At 40.6% G+C, this 22,952-nt stretch overlaps 1 protein-coding gene across 1 annotated transcript; it reads right to left on the reverse strand.

The window, feature by feature from the left end:
- Positions 1 to 751: 751 nt before the first annotated feature.
- Positions 752 to 21,962, reverse strand: Lrit3 (leucine rich repeat, Ig-like and transmembrane domains 3). The gene is made up of 4 exons (XM_042701566.1): positions 21,847 to 21,962; positions 18,213 to 18,685; positions 4,603 to 4,908; positions 752 to 1,908 (listed from the first exon to the last, which is right to left on the reverse strand). Exons 1-4 carry the CDS (start codon positions 21,960 to 21,962, stop codon positions 752 to 754), a joined length of 2,052 nt encoding a protein of 683 aa, XP_042557500.1.
- Positions 21,963 to 22,952: the final 990 nt, after the last annotated feature.

The raw sequence follows: 22,952 nt of genomic DNA on the forward strand, positions 1-22,952 counted from the left end.
GGAATGTGATCTACCTATTTTCGGCTTCTGGCCAAAGCCAAGATAACAAGTGTGCACCATCAGGCCCAGCATCTTCTGTTAAGGTGAAATCTCATGGACTTTTCTGCCTGGGCTAGCCTGGAACTAGTCTTCCCAGGTTCAGCCTTCCATATAATTGGAGATGAGAGGCATATTTCACCATTTCCAGCTTCTTTCACTAAAATAGGGTCTTGTACACTTTTCTGCCTGAGCTGGTCTCATACTGTAATCCTCTTGACCTCCATCTTTCTGTTGCTGGGATTACAAAAGTAAGCCACTAGACAGTATAAGCAAATGCCCATAGTGAATGGCGTAAAGCACTTTAGACAAGATTGAGCATCAGAGTTTACCTTGGTGCACCAATATTTCTTCACTGCTAAGAAACAAATGCTTTAGTGCCTAGAGTTCATTTATCATTGTTTTCACATAAATTTATTTAAAGCATTTAAACATTACTCTAAAAGTTATTACAAACTTATTAAACACATCCTAAAATATGTTTGTATGAATACCTCCCATACCACAAACATCAAGATTATTTGTCTTTTCAGTTCAGAAGTCTCAAAAATAACACACACACACACACACACATACACACACACACACACACACACACACACACACTGCAAAGCACCACCCTTGTGGTTTTTCTACAGGATAAAAAAAGTCTTTGTCAAAGTTATCCAAACAATCCCTTCATCTCACAGCTCATACAGACCTGCACTGCCAACACTTAGCAGTAATACTCTGGTCTCGAGCACTGGCTTTTATTCATCTGTGATTCCACACTAAACCTAGAACAAAGCAGCAACTTTTCTGAATCGTCTCTATGCCTTCGTGTCCAGAGTTCCCCTATACTTTGAGACCTGGGTGACAGGGTCTCAAATTGGATATAAGTCTCTTTTGCCAAATCATCTTCCCAAAGGGAGTCAGCTTGACATTGCAGTTTGCAAACTTTATACAATAAGAAACAAATTACTGGGAGGAGAACAACACAGGCTGTGCTGGTCACTACGATGAGGAAAGACCACTGTGAGTCACCAGCATCCACTCTGGCTGTGGAAAAGGTGATGCACTGGTCCTTCTGGGCTGGCACTCCTTTTGGAGAGACACACGCCACATACTGCCTGCCAGGCTCCAGGCCATCTATGGTTACTTGATTCTTGCTGGAGTCTGCAGTCAACAGCAGCAGGTCCTTCTCGCCATACTTGGAATACAACACGGTCACCATGGCGTTCTGTGTGGTGTTGACACTGGTCCATGCTAAAGTCACGCTCTCTCCAGTCTCCCCGACTACCCTGAGGTCTTCTATTGTGGCGTTTGTCTCCAGCGGCATAGCCTGGTCCAGCAATGCCAGCTCTTCTTTCTTACTTGCGCTGGCTGGAGGGAGCTTGCTCCCATTCATCTCCACTTTGGCATTTCTCTTCTCACCTGAGTGCAGTTGGAGCAACGGCCTGCCAGCCCTGGTGCTGCTTGCTTTAAGATGAGTTCTTGGAGGTGAGGTGGAAGAAAGGATGGAAAAGAAAGGAGACAAAGGGAAAGAAGCAGGGGAAGAAGGAGATGAAGCAGAAGTCGAAAGAGAAGCTGAGGCAGCAGAGGAGGAAGAAGGGGAGGAAGAGAACCAGGGCACTGACAGTGACTTAGGTCGACTTGTGGACAGTCCAGGTCCTGGCTGGGCCTCGTGCTCAGCATGGTCTCCAGTCCTTCTTCCAGAAACGTCTGGGGATATGGTAGTTGTAACAACACCAACCACTGCCACGATCACCACAGCTTCTGACATCCCAGCCAAATTTTTGGCCTTACATGTGTAATCTCCAGCATCCTTGTGAGAAACACCCGTCAAACTTATTATGGACCATCTGACTCCTTCCTCTGGTGACTCCTGGATCACTGGAAGAAAACAAATGTGTACTCGGTAAGAAAGAGAGAGAAAAGTAGAGCATTTGTGCCAAACTAGAAGGAAACAAATGTATCTTACATGTATCCCTCTCACATAGCCAAGGGAGAAACAGCATTTATCTAGTCTCTGATGGTGGCTAATAGCTCTATGAATGGTTGGCATGAATTTATGCCCAGGGCTGTGGAGTCCATATGAAGAATGAACATTTAAAGGTATATACAGATGGGGAAATCAGGAGATACGGGTTTTAGTAAATTGTGTGTGTGTGTGTGTGTGTGTGTGTGTGTGTGTGTGTTGGTATTTGGTCTTGAACAAGGGCCTGGGCTCTATCCCTGAGCTTTTTTGCTCAAGGCTGAGCACTCTACTACATGAACCACAAAACCACTTCTGGCTTTCTGGTGGTTAATTGAGTCTGATAACTCTTCTGTCAGGGCTGGCTTTGAGTTGGGATCCTTAGATCTCTGCCTCTTAAGTATCTAGGATTACTGGCGGAAGCCACTAGTAACTGGCATAAACTTTTGTCTACTAAATAATGTGTGATTTTAGACAAGTCCATTCGTGTCTGTAGAACAAGTCTGTTCGTGTCTGTAAAATTCTTGTCTGTATTTGTAGTAGAGTAAGGCAAAGTGATCTTGTGGGTTACATCCAATCATAGTTGTGAGCTATTATTATCATAAGATTTTCCTTAGGTAGTTCTCAAAATGCTTTGTTATTGTAACTAAATGAATCTACTCACATGAACAGAGGACTGCATTTTGGCATGGCCTCATCATTCATATTCTAAATCATTTATTTCCTATTTTACTTCCATAAGCTAGTAAATTACAAGTTCTTTTGTTTGCGAAGTAATATATCATTTTTTGCTTTCTGAAACACAAAAATCTAAAAATACTTCCAGTTTGTCTTAATTTTAGAAGCTTTCTGGAGAATAATAATAAATACTAAATATATAAATAGCCCAAAAGTTAACTCAGTAGCTTAAAATGTGGCTGTTCATTAGCTGTTCATATAAATATTTTAATATTTTTATTGTGAAAATACCATACAGAGGAGTTACAATTACATGGGCAAGTTAATGAGTACATTTCTTAGCAAGCATTGTTGCTTCCTCCTTTGTTCATATAAATATTAAGCCTAATTTTTTTTTTACCATTTTATTAGTTTGTTTTTGTTTGTTTGCTTGCTTGTTTGAGATGAGGTCTTACTATGTAACACAGCTAACCCTAAGTTCAAGACCTCCTTCCTGAATGCTGGAATTACAAGCACTCATGAGCCGTGTCACCCGGCTCTTAACATTTTTTTAATCCATCAACTTTTATTTTTTCTTATTTTTATTTTTTTTTGGTCAGTCGTGGGGCTTGAACTCTGGGCCTGGGCGCTGTCCCTCAGCTCTTCAGCTCAAGGCGAGCGCTCTACCACTTGAGCTACAGCGCCACTTCCGGTTTTCTGGTGGTTTATTGGAGATAGAAGTCTCACGGTCTTTCCTGCCCGGGCTGGCTTTGAACCATGATCCTCAGATCTCAGCCTCCTGAGTAGCTAGGATTACAGGCGTGAGCCACCAGCGCCCGGCTCAACTTTTATTTTTTAAGCCTTAATTTTAACTGAATTCCTAAGAGTTTTAAAATTATATCCCTTTAATCCTCAGAATGTCACTGCTGACACTAGGACCAGGGCATAACTTGGTCTCAAGAGGATCTGCAAAGTCTAGGTAACAAATGGTTTTAAAACTCATACTTTTTGCCCCATTATAAGGCTTCTATGTGATGTATTATTTAAATAATCATTCAAATATAAGACATTTGTGTGGAAGCCCACTTAAAATTATCTTCATGGCTTTACATTTTGAAATGGGCTATGTCTAAGGAGACACACTACAACTTTCATCTACTGAATTTTCTCTGATTTTATCTGGGGGGGAGGGGTAGCTAAACTGAGAAAAATAGTAACCAATAAAATGTTCTCTTCAAATTCCTTTCATCCAGATGACTGGAGCAAACACTTTGATGGTTCAGTGGTAAAGCATCTGCTTAGCATGAGTAAAGCCAGGGGGTTCCATCCCCACTGGGTGGGGGAGAGAGAGTGAGGGTGGGGAGAGAAAGGTTAATAATTTGGGGATGTGAAATTGTACAAAAAGCTGGTTGTAGTGGTATAGGCCTGTAATCCCAACTACTCAGGAGGAGGGGCAAGAAGATTGAGAGTTCCAAGCAAACCTAAGCAAAGTCAGGATGGCTCTATCCCAAAACAAAAAGACTGGGAGTGTGGATCAACTGGTAGAGAGCTTCCCTAGCATGCCTGAAGATCTGGCTCAATCCTAGGTAAAAGGAGAAGAAAAAGGAAGAGGAGGAGGAGGAGGAGGAGGAAATGGAGGGGGAAGAGATGTCAAGGAGGAGGAGGAGGAGGAGGAGGAGGAGGAGGGAGAGAGAGAGAGAGAGAGAGAGAGAGAGAGAGAGAGAGAGAATCTGAGAACTGCCATTCAAAGCTTCCCTGGAAGAAAAGTCCATAAGACACCATTTCCAAAGTAGCCAGCCAAAAGCTGGGCAGGTAGAGCTCCAGCTGAGCAAGCAAACTGTGGGAATATAAGAGTTCACATCCCAGTACTGGCTTTAAAAAAATTCTCAAAAACATGAAATTAGGTATGGGCTATTGTAAACTCTATGTCTCATAGGGTTGAATGAAGAAAATACCTGTATGATTGACTGGCAAGCTATCCGATCGGGTCCACGTGAGCTGTGGAGTAGGGAAGCCAGTGGCATCACACCGAATGAGGACATTGCTGCCCAGAGCCGACGTGATTTTGGTGGCTGATGTCATCACCGATGGCTTCAGACACTGCTCCAACTCTGCTCTCTGAAATAAAATTCCTGTGAGGCGCTCAGGCTCACTACAGATCATCAGTGGGTCGAGCAGCACCACAGCAGGGTCGGCAGCCTTTGACAGCTCAATCACTTTGGAAATATGACAGTCACAGACCCAAGGGTTGTCCTGCAGGCCTAAAACAGAAGGGAAAAAACAGAAGGTCAATGCATGTCTTTATGATGGATTCACTTTACAGTCTCTTGGAAAAGGAGGAGGAAAAGGGAAGGGAAGGAAAGGGAAAAGAAGAGAAAGGACTTCAAAGCAAATACAAAATCCAGGGAAAGACTAATAAAAAAAAACTATTTGCTATCATCTCAGATGAATCTAGAAATGTGTTTCAGAGTCCTCTGAGACAAGCATCTCTCTCAAGATCTTATATCCTACAACCTCACAGAAAGCCCAAGATAGAAAATGATGGAGCTCACAGATTTGTGGTGATGGTTACGCCACAAGCACACTTTTTAGTTGATTTTTATGTTGAGTAACTAAGTGTGGTTTGTGAAATCTAATACGTGGGCTGTAATCCCAGTTCTAGAAAGTTCCACAACAGTGAGTAGGTGCCTGACAACCTGTCTTAGCTTTACCTGCAGAGTTTATATAATGGTGATACCTAGCAATTCGCTATGAGCAAAGAAAAAAATGCACCTGAAACAAAATGGAGGATGAGATGACAGGACCTCTTAGAGGAAATGCTATAATTAAATTCCCTGGCTCACAGATGACCTGAGCCCTGTGGATCAGACCTAGGTATAGGAATTTCAGCTAGGCAATGTCAATCAATACTCAAACCCCCACTCTACAGACAAGCCACTTTCATCCTATTGACAGTATGTTGGTAATAGGTACTGAGATGGTTTTTGCTGCTACACATTTATATAAGGCAGGAGAAAAGCCTGGCATCTCTGTCTTCCCTCTGGGTTTGTGTTGGTTCTAAGCCTTTCTCTCCACACTCACCTAGCCATCACCTTGCATTCCAGGAAAGGACAGATAACATCTTATGATAAGGGAGGGAGCCACCTCTCAGGAGCAGCAGCATGGACCGCTCCACCTTAGGATCATCACCAAGAACAATGAGGCTGTGCCCTAGAGCTGGAGGAATCACCTCATAGGAGCTAGATAGCTCCCTCAAGTGATGACAACTATTGAGGAATCCAGAAGAATCAGAGCTGCAATACTAACCCACCACGCCATGTCCACAATTAGGACTCTAACCTTTTCCCGCTCTCTAGTCTTCTATTTTAAGCCCAATGCTGTTTGTATCTCTAAGATGGCTAAAGATTAACTGAAGTGCTGTCTTCCCTAGCATCATAGCATACTTTTCTCTGCCACATTCCTTTCTAAAAACGTTCCAATGACTTTCAGTATATGTCTTGCCTGAATTCTTCTCTCATGGGTCACAAAGACTGAGATAGAGAGTTGTGCTGACTTTCTGGCTAATAATGGCAGTAAGAGAACAATGGGGAGAGATGACACTGGTCAAGATACATCATACTCATAAATAAACATGTTAAACTGCAACCTCTTTGTAAAGCTATTCGTGATTAATTTAAAAAATAAAGAAAAAAATTTTAAAATGGCAGTAATTCTTTCTTAGATTTGCATGAAATGTCAATGCTATATCCCTCTCTAAAATGATTTATTTCTTATTTTTAAAAAAATCTCTACAAACTTTATAACCATCCTTGCTAAACACAAAACTGAAGACCTATTGTTAATAGAGTCAAGGTTTTAAACTCAAGGTAAAGAAATTTTACCCAGAGAAAAGAATATTCGCTACACACTACTGTATATCTTCTTCCTGTAAATAAAGCAACCGAGCTTATAAAATCTGCACCTCTTCTGAAAACACAGAGACACATATCCAATGGTGTCATGTGACCTAAGAAGTGGGAAAAATGCCTAAAATAATAGACACTCAAGACCCCTAGATACTCTATTAGATATTAATTCACTATTGTAGATATTAGTTGACCTGATATATGAAGGCCAGTTGTATGGAAATAAGAGGCTAATTTATTTATCTATATGGTTCTCTGTGGCCTTGAAGCTGCTGCCTTGCTGGGCCTTTTTTCTCATCTGAAGGTGAAAAAGCTGAGCAAACTGCAGAGCTTTCTCTGGCCATAATATTTCATCAGTCTATAAACTAAAAATACTATCAAAGTGCCAGTGCCTCATGTCTATAATCATAGCAACTCAGGACACTGAGATCTGGAGGATCTTAATTCAAAGCCAGTCCAAGCAGAGAAGTTTGGTAACCTCTATGTTTGAAATAATCAGCACAAAGTTGGACTGGAGGCCTGGTACAAAATCATAGAGTGCCAGCCAAACAAGCAAGTTAAGCAAGAATGAAGCCCTAAGTTTAAACTCTGGTACCAGAAAAAAAAAGTAACTAAGGAAAAAGCTGGAACTAGAGTTGTGGCTTGAGCAGGAAAAGATGAGAGTGAGGGGCCCTAAGTTCAAGCCCCAGTAGCAGCACAAAAAGTAAATATAGTGAAGAATGAAAGGATGTTTCGGTGTCTACATTTACTCACAAGACCTGCACAAACTAGAAAACAGCATGGGGAATTGTCTCACAATACCATAAAATGTCCACCTCATGTACTGAAGTGGATTGGGGTAGCCATTATGGAAAACAGTATGGAGAGTTCTAAAGAAATTAAAAATAGAACTACTATATAAAGATTAACCAGTAGAAAGGTGAGAAAAACAAGGCTTAGGAATCTACCCCAGATCACACCATTGAGCAGGCAGCATTTAAACTTAAATATCCTGATCTAGAGTACTTAACACACTACTATGCTATGTCCTATACTGGCGTTTTTCTGATTTCACTCAGAAGCGATGGAAGAATATAGGGATTACCCTTCTGACTCTGTAAATCACAGTCCTGACTAATCCCAGGCTCTTAGTTTCCTAATCTAATGCTCTTCTCTATCTTAATTCTTTGTCACCTAAAGACACTTACAAGTCACAGTGACAGTGGTAAATGCTATTATCTATAAATAAAAACAAGTCAATGCAGCAGAACCCTGAAATATAAGTGTCTACAGAATTAATGTAGCATTGTTTCATCCATACCTTAAAACTATCATAAAAATTTGTTGGGGGCTGGGAAGGTGGCTCAGTGGTAGAGCACTTGCCTTGCATGCATGAGGCCCTGGGTTCGATTCCTCAGCACCACATAAGCAAAAAAAAAAAGCTGGAAGTGGGGCTGTGGCTCAAGTGGTACAGTGCTAGCCTTGAGCTGAAGAGCTGAGGGACAGCGCCCAGGCCCAGAGTTCAGGCCCCATGACCGGACCCAAAAAAAAAAAAATTTGTTGGCCAGAAAACACAATTTTTTTTTTTTTTTTTACAAAATATGCTCCACTTGCTTACATCTAAAAGTAATGTAAATCCAGAGTGAAGATTTTTTAATCCCCCCCAAAAAAGAGAAAGTCTATTATGCCAGATTTGAAATACATAAGGTCAATGGTACACATTTTAAAACCAGACTAAAAATAGAGATCCAAATACTGAATATATTCACTAAGTTGTTTTCTTCTAGGGACAAAGGTACAAGAGCTTACAAAAGTTAAACTATTACTAGTATTGCATTCCCTCAAGGCAATCCACCAACCACAGTCACAATAATTTGCATTCATTAATTTATTTTATACAACTCTTCCTGGATGGGACCAGTGAGTTTTGTTTATCCCTTTCTAAAAATGGAATATAGTATTTATCATGCATCAGCACAGTTGGATTACATGTGTTATTTACTGGTGTAGGTGTGAAAAATCAGTAGTAAAATTGTTCATTTTTTTAATATTTTACTTTCCTTTTCCATTTGCATCGATCAGTTATACAGGGGGTTTCATTTGACATGGCCATTAGGCAAACAATGACACAGTATCTGACATACACCCTCTGTCACTCTCCATCCTTCAACAACAACAAATTCTTTTTGGGGGGGGCAGGGGGTTGTGTTGTAAGGCTTGAACTCAGGACCTAGGTACTATCCCTGAGCTCTTTTGCTCAAGGCTAGCACTACCACTTTGAACCAAAGCACCACTTCTGGTTTTCTGGTGTTTAATTAGAGATAAGAGTCTCCTGGACTTTTCTGCCCATGCTGGCTTTGAACTGTGATCCGCAAATCTCAGCCTCCTGAATAGGTAGGATTACAGGAAGGAGCCACCGGCGCTGGCTAACAAACTCCTTTGTGGGAGACAGTAGCATTTAGTAACTGAATGGGGAACGTCTTTAACAAATGGTGCTGGAAACCCTGGCATGTGTCTCTGGAACAAAGTAAACCTCAGCTCCCTTTCTATACTATTTTCAAGGACTAGTCTGAGATGGGTTATAGTTAAAAGCAGAAAGGCTAAAAATATAAAGCTAATAACTGAATATTAAGGCTGTATTAAGCACTAACTGAAAAAAAAAGAAAGCACTAACTCTGAGAAAAAAAACCTAATAAATCAAATGTCACCAAAAGGGAACATACTCTTACCAAAGACACCCTGAAAAAAAATGAATAGATGAGTCAAAAGATTTATAATACAAATCACAAACAACTTACATGTACTAGTTTTAACAAAGACAAATACTCTAAAAGTCAGGCCAAAGATTTGAACAAATATTTCATGAAAGGCTATACACAAATGGTCAACACTATTAGTCATCAGGGAAATGTGTACCCAAATCACAATGTGGCACTGCTCCTTTGGTTACCCTAGAATAGCTGAAAGACAAAAGACTAACCCCATGAAGTGATGGGGAGGATAGAGATCAACCAGAGACTGTGCCAGAGTGGGAAGTATGATGTTGGACAGCTCCAGTGGAATACCAGCAGGTTCTTTAAAAATTATCGTTCTAGCTACCCTGCAACACAGCAATTTCAATCCTACAGGTTATCCAAGAATAAGTGAAGATACTCATCACGCAAAGCTTTGTACAGAATGTTAATAAAAGCCTATTTCTTGATTGACCCTAAACTGGAAACCGCCCACACGTCCAATAATAGAATATATGAACAGTTGGCTCCTTCACACAGTTGAGTACAATTCTGCAGTAAGCAACCATTTGTTTGTCCATCAAAATGAATCCACTTGGAATGGAAAGACTTGGAAAAAATTATATTAAGTGAAATAAGCCAGACCCAAAGAAACATAGGTCCTATGGTTTCCCTTATTTGCAATAACAAGTATATGTCTAGGATAATCTAATCAGACAAGCAGAGAAGGTCAAAAGCTATGTACATGTGACCATATAAGATGGTGCTAAGCACAATGAACCTCAAGATATGGACACAAGAGGTTTTTTCTTTGTTGTTGTTGTTTTTTAATGTACTATGTGATTTTTTGTTTCTCTTATATGTTCTTCCCCCATGGTATAACCCCTGTTGTCACTGTATTTGATTCTGGTGCCCTGCATCTTGTATATACATTTTTCTAATTTGAGGAGGGGAAGGCAAATAACAAAATACTGAAACAGAGATACAAGTTGACCCATTGTAACAATGAGATGTACAAGATACTATGTTGAAGACCAATGTTACAATTTGGGGGGGGAGCGAAGAGAGGAGGGAAGGGATGGTAGAGGAAAACAAAGGAGGAGGTAACAATGCTCAATAGGAAATGTACTCATTACTTTATTCATGTAACTGTAACCCTCTGTACAATATCTTTACAATAAAAAAATTTAAGAAAAAATGGATCCACTTGGAAACATGCCATGGCGTGAAAGAAGCCTGGCACAAGTGTGCATGTTTGATTCCATTTCTATAGCTTTCTAGAGCAGATGAAATCAACCCATGGCAAAGCAGATAAATGGTGAGATGGGGTGAGAGGGGACTGAAGGGAAGAGGTCCAGGACAATCTTCTGGGGTGATGAGATATTATGTGTCTAGATGAGGGTATGGTTTACTTGGAGGTACACGTTGATCAGAACTTACAAAATCTGTAAGCGGTAGGCAAAGCACGTCATAATCCCTCAATTAAAAAATAAGCCTTAAAGCCAGGGGCTAGTAGCCCATGGCTATAATCCTAGCCACTCAAGAAGCTGAGAGCTAGCTGGATGATCGTGGTTTGAAGCTATCCAGGGCAGGATGGCTTAATCTCCAATTAACCAAAAAGCCAGATTGGAAGTATTATTCAAGTGATAGAGCACCAGCTATGAGCAAGAAAGCCATGCAAGAGTGTGAGATCATGAATTCAAGCCTCAGTATCAGTCAGGCACCAGTGGCTCACCCCTTGAATCCTAGCTACTCAGGAGGAGGCTGAGACCATGATTTGAAGCCAGCCCAGGCAGAAACATCCATGAGACTTATATCTCCCTTTTAAAAGTTATATTTTATTATAAAGATGCTGAGACTTATATCTCTAATTAATCACCAAAACAAAAGAAGCTCAGGGACAGCACCCAGGTCCTGAGTTTAAGCCCAGGACTGAGGTGCGCGCGTGCATGCGCACACACACACACACACACACACACACACACACACACACACACACACACACACACAGAATGCTATCTCTGTGGTGTTATTTCCAGGCCTGACTCACAGAATATAGGTGTTTTGGGAGGGGTTTTTTTTGGTCAGTTATGGGGGTGAACTCATGGTCTGGGTGCTGTCCCTGAACTTTTTTGAGTGCAAGGCTAGTGCTCTACCACTTGAGTCATAGCACCATTTCTGTTTTTTGAGTAGTTAATTGGAGAGAAAAGTCTCACTGGGAACTTTCTGCCCAGGCTGGCTTTGAAATGTGATCCTCGGATCTCAACCTCCTGAGTAGCTAGGATTTACAGGTATGAGGCACCAGTGCCTGCAGAATATAGTTTTTAGTTTGAGATCCCTTTACATTCTTCTGTGCTGGTGGCTCATAATCCCAGCTATTTGGGAGACTGAGCTGTAAAGACTGGAGTTCAAAATTAGCCAAGGCAGAAAATTCTGCCTTGGGGTTACTATAGGGCTGAGACACACTTTCAAGGTCCTCTGGAGAACTGCTAGGAAAGCAGAAGCCTTTACTATGTGGATTTGTCTCCAAGGTCTAGCAAAGGGCAAGCAAGGCATATTGACAGACATGGATAAATGTTTGCTAAAATGAATTAATGCCATCTCAGAAATTCTGTGGAAATTCTGAGGCTGCCAGTGACATTCAGATAATTTCCATTGTTAATAGTACAGCCCATGTTTACAACTGAGCAAACTTTTAAACGCTATGAAAGCATTTCATGCTCTCTTCTCTGCAGCCTTTCCCTCCAAGATAAACAGTGGAAGGCCTTACAGAGAGGCCTGTGTAAATACCGCTTCTTGAGGAAGAAACTGTGGAAATTTACCTGAATTACAGATCAAAAGTTGAGTGTCAGAATTAATTTAAATGTTTACTAGCAAGATACTAAGTTATGCTTTTTATGGTTAGAGTAAAGGACATTTTTAGCCAAGTTTTTACTTCTTTTTTTTTTTTTTTTTTACTTATTTTTACTCATGTAATAGAAAAGCTTATCCTTGAGGTTTTATTTTTTTTTTTTTAGATACATGATTTTAAGAGATCAGTCAAACAGAGCATTGGTGGCTCATACCTGTAATCCTAGTCACTCAGGAGCCTGAGATCTGAGAATCCTAGTTTGAAACCAGCCCTGGCAGGAAAGTCCATGAGATTTTTATTCCAGCCACCAAAATACCTGAAGTAGAGAAGTGCCTCAAGTTGTGGAAAATCAGTTTTGCATGAAAAAGCTAATGGACAGCACCCAGGCCTAGAGTTCAAGCCCCACTACCAACACACACACATACACACACACACCACATACAATGTTGGTCAACTGATGTATGCATGAAAGAAATAACTCAAGTATTGGTCCACACATTGCACTAGGAAAGAATCAGGAAGGGAATGGGTCCTGGACCAAGTGGGTTGTATCATGTCTCACTGTTCCACCATGTCAGGTGCCCACTTTGAGAAAGTGGACTAACTTGTCCCTCAGCATCGCATCTATAAAATGGGGGTGAGTTCATACCTACACAGTTTAACATAAGACTGAAAGAACTTACAGATGTAGGGTATTAGAACTTAGCCTTCCCTGAGTGACTTCAATATTAGCCACGACTCCCATTATTATAAGTAGAACTCTATCTATGCACAGTAACACACACACAGGTAGTAAAAACTAAAGCAGAATGCATTCCACTAACATTCATAAATTCTCGGGTACCTGGAAAGAGTCTCTTGGTCCAGTTTCACATTGAATTCAAAAAGATCTAGGACTGGCCCTCATCAATATATTTCAGTAATACAACTGGAAGACTCAAATATTGTTGGAGTTACAAAAAAAATGGCTTCATAAACTAGGTGCCAGCAGCTCACACTTATCATCTTAGCTCCTCAGGAGGCTGAAATCTGAGGATCGGAGTTCCAAGCCAACCCAGGCAGGAAAGTCTGTGGGAATCTTGTTTCCAAGGAACCATCAAAAATCTGGAAGCAGAGCAATGGCTCAAGTGGTAGAGTGTTAGCTATGAGCACAAACACTCAAGGATGGCACCCAGTCCCTGAGTTCAAGTCCCAGGAAATAAATAAATAAATGCTTCATGGTCATTTTTTATGCGATGCCCCCTTCCTGTCATTATGTGGGATCATGGCTATGACTCGATCTAAAACACACCCTCAGAGGTTAAGCTGTGATCTTCTAAAGGATTCACAGAAAATATGTCATTGTATACTCATGATGATCTACTAGCAAGATGGAGCTAGGTTTGCACTTTCTTTTTCCAGACTGGGGGGAAAAAAAGTGGAGTTTTCTGTGTGTCATTTCTGTGTGTAATTCCTCTCTTTCCCCTTTTATCATGCAACTAACATGTTTAACCCTTGGTACCCACTAGCATCTGGTTCCAGGCGACCACCACTTGGGGGAAAAACTACCAAGAGGCTCAAGACATGTAGAGTTCAGATGCTTGCTTCATGTTTTCTATAAGGCTCCCAAATTCTGCTAAAGGCATGCCCCTTTCAACACATGCCAGAGTTCTACTTCAGCAATTAGATGAATCACGTTCACTTTGATCTCACTTTGGTGGGTCCCACTTGCTTTTTCAGAGGCAAATCCACCCCCTCCCCCAAATTAAAGGCAGGGAAACACTTCTTGGATCACACAAAGACTGGAATACCGAGGATAAAAACAGGAAGAACCTCTCTGAATCAACTGAGGATGCAGAAATTTAAAAGTCGGCTTCTAAATTTTCTTTTGATTTTCATTGATTTATTGACCCATCTTTGTCAAAACTGCACCTAATGAGTCTGTGAAGAGGCAACTTACTGTATCTTGTTTATCATCATTATTATTATCAGTATAAAAGTCAGGCGTGCATACTGCAGAACATTTTCCAATAAGAAAAATGAAAAGACACCCCACACCCAAGAATGATAATAAAACAAGCTAGTGTATTTCATTTTGTGTGTGTGTGTGTGTGTGTGGGTGTGTGTGTGTGTTACACTCAGGGCCTGGGTCCTGTCTCTGAGCTTCTTTTGCTCAAGTCTGGCACTCTACCACTTTGAGACACAATGACATTTCTGGTTTTCTGATAAATTAATTGGAAATAAGAATCTCATAGACTTTCTTGCCAGGGCTGGCTTTGAGCCTTGATCCTCAAATCTCAGCCTCCTGAGTAACTGGTATTACAGGCATGAGCCACTGGTGTCCGGCAAGCTAGTGTATTTTTCATTCTACTTCTTTGCATATCTGAAAATAGTTACAGAGGGCACCGCTACACATGCCTGTAATCCTAGTTAATCAGGGGCCTGAGACCTGGAGGATCATAGTTCAAAACCAGCCTAAGCAGAAAAGTCTATAAGACTTGATCTCCAAGACTCTATCTCCAATTAACCAGTAAAAAGCCAGACTGAAGGTGTAGCTCAGGTGGTAAAGCACCAGCCTTGAACAAGAAAGCAGATCAAGAGTGAGAGGCCCTCAATTTAAGCCTCAGTACTGGCACAACAAATTAAATAAGTAAATCAGTAAAATAGTTACAGTCATGTTTTATACACAATTGTAGTTAATCATGCTTTTAAAATGTAATGTTACACCAAAAGTGGTTTTTTTTTTCATGTTACTATCTTTAAGTCGCTCAACCTCACACAGATAAAGTTGATTGGGTAACTGCCCTTGTACTGATATTTCAAAACCATGTTTATCCCTGAGTTCTCATCCAGATCTAATCCACCAGTGGAAAGTATCAATATTCTGTAAAAAAAAAATTTCAGTCAGTTGTGGGGCTTGAACTTGAGGGAGGCCTGGGCACTGTTCCTGAGCTTCTTTGTGTTCAAGGCTAGCGCTCTACCACTTAAGCTACAGTACCAGTTCTGAGGGTTCTGAGTGGTTAATTGAAGATAAGGGTCTCATGGAGACTTTTCTCCCCGAGCTGGCTTCAAATAGAGATCCACAGATCTCAGCCTTCTGATTAGCCACGGGCACCTGGCATTGCTCTTAATATCTAATCATCAGTACTCTTACTAACTAATCATCAGAGAGCTATAAATAGCAATGGGGCAATTGAATTGTAATTTTAATTACACACCATGATTGGCTACCTGAACATTGCTTGGCAAGAACCGTTTTTAATATGTAGGGAAATAGAATCTTATGTTTAAATTACGTTAATTTGCAGCTAGTATCCTTACTCAAAAGGATCATATTGGTGGCTAAAATAAAACAATACCATGTATACGTTTTCATAATGCCTATCAGTGTACATAAAAGGGATTCCACAAATATCTGTTAAATTAAACTACGGTGTTTTTTCCTATATCACATCCTATCACATTTGTTTTGTTCTCTAATAAAAACTATTTGAGAATGAGCAGCACATAAAGACTACATAAGAAAAACTTCCATGAATTCTACTTTTCTGTCTACTATGTTCCTTGAATTTCACTTTTCTTACTACTTGAATTTTCATTTTCACAAATAAGGAATATTTATTTACATTTAAACAATAACAAGGCTAAAGCCCTGTAAGTTCCATTACAGAACTTATCCTGTAAAATAGCTTTAATACCTTTTAAAAATATCTTTAATAGCTGGTCACCAATGACTCATGCCTATAATCCTAGCTACTCAGGATGCTGAGATCTGAGGATTTGGGTTCAGAGTTAGCCCAAGCAGACAAATCTGAAAAACTGTTACCTCCAATTAACCAGCAAATATGAAGGAAATTGAGGTGTGGCTCAAATGGTAGAGTGCCAGCCTTGAGCAGAAAAAGCTAAACCAGAATGTGAGGCCCCAAGTTCAAGCCCCAGGACCCACATACACAAACAAATTCTCAAACATATCTTTTGTTTAATTTATGTCATACTTCAACAAATATCTTGGCAGAGGATATTGGTCTGTAAGGAATTCTATCTTGCTCCAAAAGTCTAGTAAAGTCATCCCACTGGCAAAAGAAGTTCTTTCATCCACCAAGAATTAACTTCTTCTGCAGCCAGAAGTTAGGAATTGACAACCCATTCTTACAAGGAGAAAAGTCTAACAAATTTTTGCCTTGGTTGATCAAAGCAATGCTCTGTAGTTCGTTGGGTATAGTGGAACCTACCTGTAATCTCAACAGTCAGGAGGCTGAGGTAGAAGCAGCACAAGTTTGAGGGCAACCTAGGTTACATAGTAAGACCCTATCTCAAAAAAACAAAAACAAGGGGCTGGGACTGTGGCTTAGTGGTACAGCACTTGCTTAGCATTCATGAAGCCGTGGGTTTGATTCTTCAGACCACATAAACAGAGAAAGCCAGAAGAAGTGGCGCTGAGGCTCAAATGGCAGAGTGCTAGTCTTGAGCAAAAGAAGCTCAGGGACATTGCCCAGGACCTGAGTCAAACCACAGGACTAGCAAACATAAAACAGACAAACCAAAAACCAAAAACGTGTAAGCAAATGAGGAACATCAGGCTTAGGTTTTATATTAAAGTAGAAGGAGATCCCTTCCATTTCTTCTTCTCAATTAGGCATTCATCAGTCCAGGAAAACAACTGACCTCTCCATCATTTCTTTTATGGTTAAGAAAAGGAGGGGCGGCACAGAAATGGAGGGACAAAGAGTGGACAAATGCAGCAGTGGTGCTCACTGGACACTACGTTGAAAATGAGCTATACACCTTGTGGGTGGGAGGGAAAAACTGTGGGTGATGGAAGGGGTGACATTGTCCAAAAGGAAATGTACTCTTTGCCTGACTCATGTCCAAAAGGAAATGTACTCTTTGCCTGACTCACGTAACTGTATCCCCTTTGTTTTCAGTAGTTTCAAATAAAAATAATTTTTAAAAAGAAAAAAACATAAATGTATAAATACATGTTTACAGAAATCTATACGTTCACATGGATAAGTAGGAATGAATGAGAATCATGGAGAGCTAAGAAAGATTAGATAGATGACATAAAATGGACAGATAGATGATAGGCAGATACACACACATAGAGAGAGTGGGAAGGAGGGAGAGAAGAAAAGGAGAGGTGGGAAGAGAGGCAGAGAGCGCTTGAGAGGCCATCTAATCTTGATAATTGGCTGGAAAATTGTTCTATGACTTTTAATTTTTTAAATAAAAATATTACAAACTACCTTACTTTGAGTTTAGATCCACAGGACAACTAAAAATATAGTAAAGTTAATGTTTATTTGGCAAATCTATCATTTAAATAGTAGAAAGATTAACAATTAATATTTCCTCTTTTTTTTTTTTTTGTCTGTCATGGGGCCTGATCTCTGGGCCTGGGCGTTGTCCCTCAGCTCTTCAGTTCAAGGCTAGTGCTCTACCACTTGAGCTATAGCACCACTTTCAGCTTTTTCTGCTTATGAGGAGCTGAGGAATTGAACCCAGGGCCTCATGTATGCGAGGTAAGCACTCTACCACTGAGCCACCTTCCCAGCCCTTAATGTGCTATATTTCTTAAACAAAGAAAAAGAAAGTTTAGAAGCTATTCTTCCAAACCAATGACAGCCCATCAACATGCCAACGCCCACTCCTCAAGAACTCGCCTGAAGTTTAAAGGTGAACAGAGTATGTGTGGAGTATGTCAGATTGTGGAAGTTGGGGTACTCACAAGAGTAGGGCAGGGTGGTGGCCTCTGCCTCTCAGCTTCCTCTGAGAACAAAGCATTCCCTGAGTTTGTGAAGCTCCGCCCCACCCCCTCATATTTGGGTATTCTCTCTCTCTCTCTCTCTCTCTCACACACACACACACACACACACACACACACACAGTATCATTCTATCTTACACTGGGGATGCAGACTAACTGGCAAGGTACTATTTCATTCAAAGTGAAAATTCAGAGCTGAGCAGGTACTTCAATGGTTGAGTATTTCAGCCTCTATAAAGGTCCCAATACCAGAGACAGAGGATGGGGGAGGAAGGGAGGGAGAGAGAGAGGGAGGGAGGGAGAGAGAGAGAGAGAGCTATCTACACATGAAGGCCAGAGTCTTAGGAGCTTACCAAGAATAATTCTTCTTGGTGCCAGGTCTGTGCTTCTGGAAGGTACTGTAGCTAAGTGGGACCAGCTGTCCAGGAAGTCTGAAGGCAGGGTGGTTAGCCTGTTGCTTGATAAATCCAAGTAGGCAAGGTTCTTCAGATTCTGGATGGCCTCGCTTGGCACACTGGCTATTCTGTTATTATGCAAGTCCAGGGTCCTTAGATGGGGCATGTCCCCCAGAGAAGCCCAGGGAAAGGCAACCAGGGAATTCCCGTCTAAGCGCAACTCGTGCAGCTGCCTGAGGTTGTAAAAGCTGTTGGGTTCGATGCTGGCCACGGAGTTGTAGGTCAGCCAGAGGTACCGGAGCTCCACCAGATAATAGAAGGCCTCAGCGGGGATGGTGCGGACCACTGTCTTCTCTATGCGAAGCTTCACAGTGTCCACGGGGAAGTTCGTAGGGACTTCATTCATATCCAGGTCATTACATAGCACTGACCTAGTGTCACAAGAGCAATGCAGGGAGACCCACTTTCCACATCGAGAAAAAAAAGAATCCTTGTTTGAAACATGTTTGATTTTTCATTCCCTAGTGGTTGTCCCCCAAAAATCTTTTCTGTCTAGCATATTAATAATGTGGTGTGACTAATGTTCATGATCATCATTATCACGACTGAAATGAGTACTAGGTTGAACCACGTGTGTTAAAATAAAATGGTCAACTATCAGTCTTTTCATGGGACTACCAACCTGGTATTTAAGGACCTCTTTCTATGTCAGGTTGGTGTTGACACAAGTCACATCCATGACTTGATTAATCATCACAACAGCCCTAAGAGGTAGATAATGGATGACTGGTAAAAGTACTAGCTCAGCAGAGGTGTGGCTCAATGGTAAAACATCAGTCTGGCAACACGACTCTGAGTTCTAACCTCACGACTGAAACAAATAAGGGAAAACACACCAGCTCTGCAGTCAAGCTGATATTGATTGAACTCTGAACTTTGTTCCCTCTCCCGTGGCCAGGAAAACAGGGGAAGCCACTTCCCTATACTTCAGGTGGCACTTTCCCACAGGACACCATTAAGCTGGTTACTTCACCTTAAAAAAATGGTTACTTATTTATGATCTACAAGTAGGTGTGCAAAGGGTTTCATTTCCACATGTCAATTTATGAGTGCAACATATCTTGTGCTGTAAATGGAGAGAGAAAGGGTGGACGAATGGAATGGTAGTAGCAATGTATGTGTGTGGAAATGGAAGTAGGCAAATTGATGGGATGGGGGGGATGATGGAATGAATCAAGGAGTGACTTTGATTAAGATGTTGATTACTTTAAATGAATGGAAAATTCTACACTGTTCTAGCCATACATTTGCCAATAGGTGTTGCTGCTATTGCCAACAACGTCAGTTTTACCAATATTTGGTGACTTCTCAAGGTCACCCAGTTAGTGGGTGACAGAGTGACTTTTCAAACCTAATCTACTTGGAAATATAAATATACCTCCTTAAGAAATGGACTGTGGTAAAAAGAATCCCTTGTTAAACGTCATAAGTTGATTCTTTTTGACAGAATCCCTTTACAAGATACATGACACTCATGAACCGTATTGCTGAATTGAAACCCCCTTGTACCAATATGTAAATATAATAAATAAATATAGACAGTTAAAAATTAAAGAGAGGATTGCTTTATTGAGGGACAAAAGCAAGAGTTCACACTAGACATTTAAAGCTCAACTCCGCTTTACCAGAACTTGTGCATTGCTTTCTGCCTAAGGAAGAAACCAGCAACTGAATTTTTTCCTCTAGCCTTCACTAACTGAACTGACCTTGAACTAGTCACATGCTGATTGTTGGCCGGCATATGTCACTTAGGCATAGAAAAAAGCCAGTCTCACATGAGGGCTGAAAGTATGAGGAATCTGAGAAGTCAGATTCATTTTAGCCTGTGAGGGACTCTGAATAGACTCACTTCAATTGTTGAAAAGAAGCCATAAGCAATTTTGCAATACATGACATAGTTAGTAAATCATAAGGTGTCCATTCAGTAAGATATAGCACATTGAATCAGTGCATTTTATGTCAACCCATAATGTAAACAGAGGTGAGGAGCATGAGGCTGGGGTCCTAATGTGACCATTTTCTTACGACAAGTTTAGAAGACACTGTGGAATTGCTGAAATTTTCTGCAAATATGCTCCATTACAAATTTCATTGCTATTGTATACCAGAATGCAAGCATATCTACCCATTAAATAAGCTTTCTAGGGTGCTATACTATAAAAAGTGTACAGGGGAGGCCAGAAGACCTGAATCTTGATCAACACAGTCTTTACAACCAACACAATTCTGTGATCTAGGATGAGTCATTTTGTCCCTGTTCAGATTCATCTCCTTGCTTGTGACATGACAGGAATTGAGCTATATTAGTCCAAGAGTTCTTGCTAGGCATAGTATTCTATATTTGTTTTTAAAAAATCAATGAATAAAGGGGATATCATGGAGAAGAAGACATGTCTGGTAGTTTCCCCAGAAATAACTCTGGTCTGGTTCCTGTACAAATAATTATTTAATTTGTGCTCTTTTCATTATCTTTAACCTCCTAGTAAACATCTCAAAAAAAAAAAAAAGATACCAAGAATTGGCTGAGTAAAGCCACTCACACATAAGCTTTAATTGTTTTGTTATTATTATTGTGATGATGATGATGATGATTGTGATATATTGACTGGGCTTGAGATCAAACCCAGGGCTTTATACATGCTAGGCAAATGTTCTACAACTGAACCACACTCCATCCCTAATGGCTATTATGTGTTGAAAGATGTGGTATTCTTTTTATTACAGTGAGTAATTCACTGTTTTAACTTCTACTAACGTAGTCACAGATAATCTGACATTGTTATTAAATATCCTCTTTAAAACATCAAGATCTACTGTGTTTAGCTATTATGAATTCACGTTTGCATTTAACTTACATCTAAAAGGATGTATATATATATATATATATATATATATATATATATATATCATAAATTACTATGCTTACAAGGCAGATCTATTTTAAAATAACATTCAGATTAAGCAACTCCTAGGATGCCCTGTAGTGTCTAAACAGATGGCTCAATGTCTTCACTTCTTAAATTCCATAAGTTAAAATGAGAAATTCCAGTTGCCAGCCTCTCTAACCTCACTCTTGTGATCTTCTTTTCCACTGTCCAGCTGCTGGCACGAATAATTCTCAGATGAAATGAGAAGCAATAGCAAATGCCGGGGCCAGCGCCAGCAGCTCCTGCCCAGCTGTCCTGTGCAGCTTTCTGTAAGTACAGCCTGAGCTGGGTACACATATTGAAAATAGCTTGATTTCCTGCAAGAGATGCTTCGTGAATGTGAGTGAAATGAGTATTTTCGTAATACAGAATGTGTTTAGAAATGTCGGTTAACTAGTGAGACTTTTGAGAAGCAAATCTATTAAAACAGAAGTGCTGAAACACTGGACAGCCATATTTGTCTACAGCACATCCAAATTAAGCCTCCTCATCTCTGATTGGTGACAATCAAACCATTTGTTTTCAAAGTAAGGCTACATTATTTGGAGCACTTTTTTTTTTTAAAGCTGGAATAATTAGAACACATAGTAAGGAGAAGAGCGTACCTTGATCCTGAGCCGTCATTTCTGCCATGATAATCGCAAGTACACTGAGATGGACATGAGCAGCTTGCTCCCTCCAGAAAGCTAAGCACAACATACACACAAGCAAAGAGCAGCATGGCTCTTTCCAGAGGTGATTAGAATGAAAGGCATAAAAATGAGCCCGAAACATTCAGAAACTGGTGTTCCCACAAGGCAAGCTGGCATTTAGTAACAGCAGATTACACAGGATTAGCTGAGATCTGAGTTACTTAACCTTCAAGTGTATCTTCCCCGGGACCAATCAGCCCCGCCTTTGATTATGCCTCAGCAAAGCAAGGCCTTCTAAGGAAAATGAAAAAAAAATCAAACTAGCTAGGTGTGCAAAGAAATACTATCAAGTCCCTTTCCTGTGGATGTAATCATTGCTACACCTTAAAAAAATATACTTGATGTTAAAAAGATCCCAATGTCTTAGAAGAAAGTTAAAAAAATCCTCTGCCTCATTTGCATGTCCACTAATTATCTTTGTTTGGTTGGTTGAGTTTTGTGTTTGTTGGTTGGTTGGTTGTCTGGTTGGTTGCTTGGTTGGTTTTTTCAATGCTGAGACTGAACTCCAAACTTTGTACTTTCTATAACTGACCCCCCTCCTCCACACACACCCAGCCATATTGTTTTCTTTTCTTTTCTCTTCATTTTTATCAGTTGTGGGGCTTGAACTCTGGGCTTAGGCACTGTCCTTGCACTCTTCAGCTCAAGGTGAGTACTCTACCACTGGAGTCACAGTGTCACTTCCAGTTTTCTGGTGGTTAATTGGAGATACAAGTCTCACAAACTTGCTTGCCTGGGCTGGCTTCAAACTGCTCTCCTCAGATCTCAGCCTCCTGAGTAGCTAGGATTACAGGCCTAGCGACCAGCACCTGGCTTTTTCCTTTCATTCTTGAGATAGAGTTATATGCTAACTTTGTCCAGGAAGGCTTGGAACTCACCATCCTTCTGATGCTGCCTCCCAAGTAGCTGGAATTACAGGTATCCACTACCATGCCCACTTTATGATTTTTTTTGCTTATGATTTTTTACAACAAGTGCTGTCATTATAGAATGATGGTAGTGTGTGTATGCCTGTGTCT

The sequence above is a fragment of the Dipodomys spectabilis genome, unplaced genomic scaffold, assembly GCF_019054845.1.
Source record: "Dipodomys spectabilis isolate Male_0828 unplaced genomic scaffold, ASM1905484v1 ptg000297l, whole genome shotgun sequence".
In the NCBI taxonomy this organism is placed as follows: domain Eukaryota; kingdom Metazoa; phylum Chordata; class Mammalia; order Rodentia; family Heteromyidae; genus Dipodomys; species Dipodomys spectabilis.

Coding starts and splice junctions, on each gene's coding strand:
- Lrit3 (XM_042701566.1), bottom strand. CDS start 21,962: ATGCTGCTCTTTGCTTGTGTGTATGTTGTGCTTAGCTTTCTGGAGGGA. Junction 4,909..18,212: donor ACCAAGAAGAATTATTCTTG/GTAAGCTCCTAA, acceptor CTTCTGTTTTAG/GCCTGCAGGACAACCCTTGG. Junction 1,909..4,602: donor CTTGCCAGTCAATCATACAG/GTATTTTCTTCA, acceptor GTTTTCTTCCAG/TGATCCAGGAGTCACCAGAG.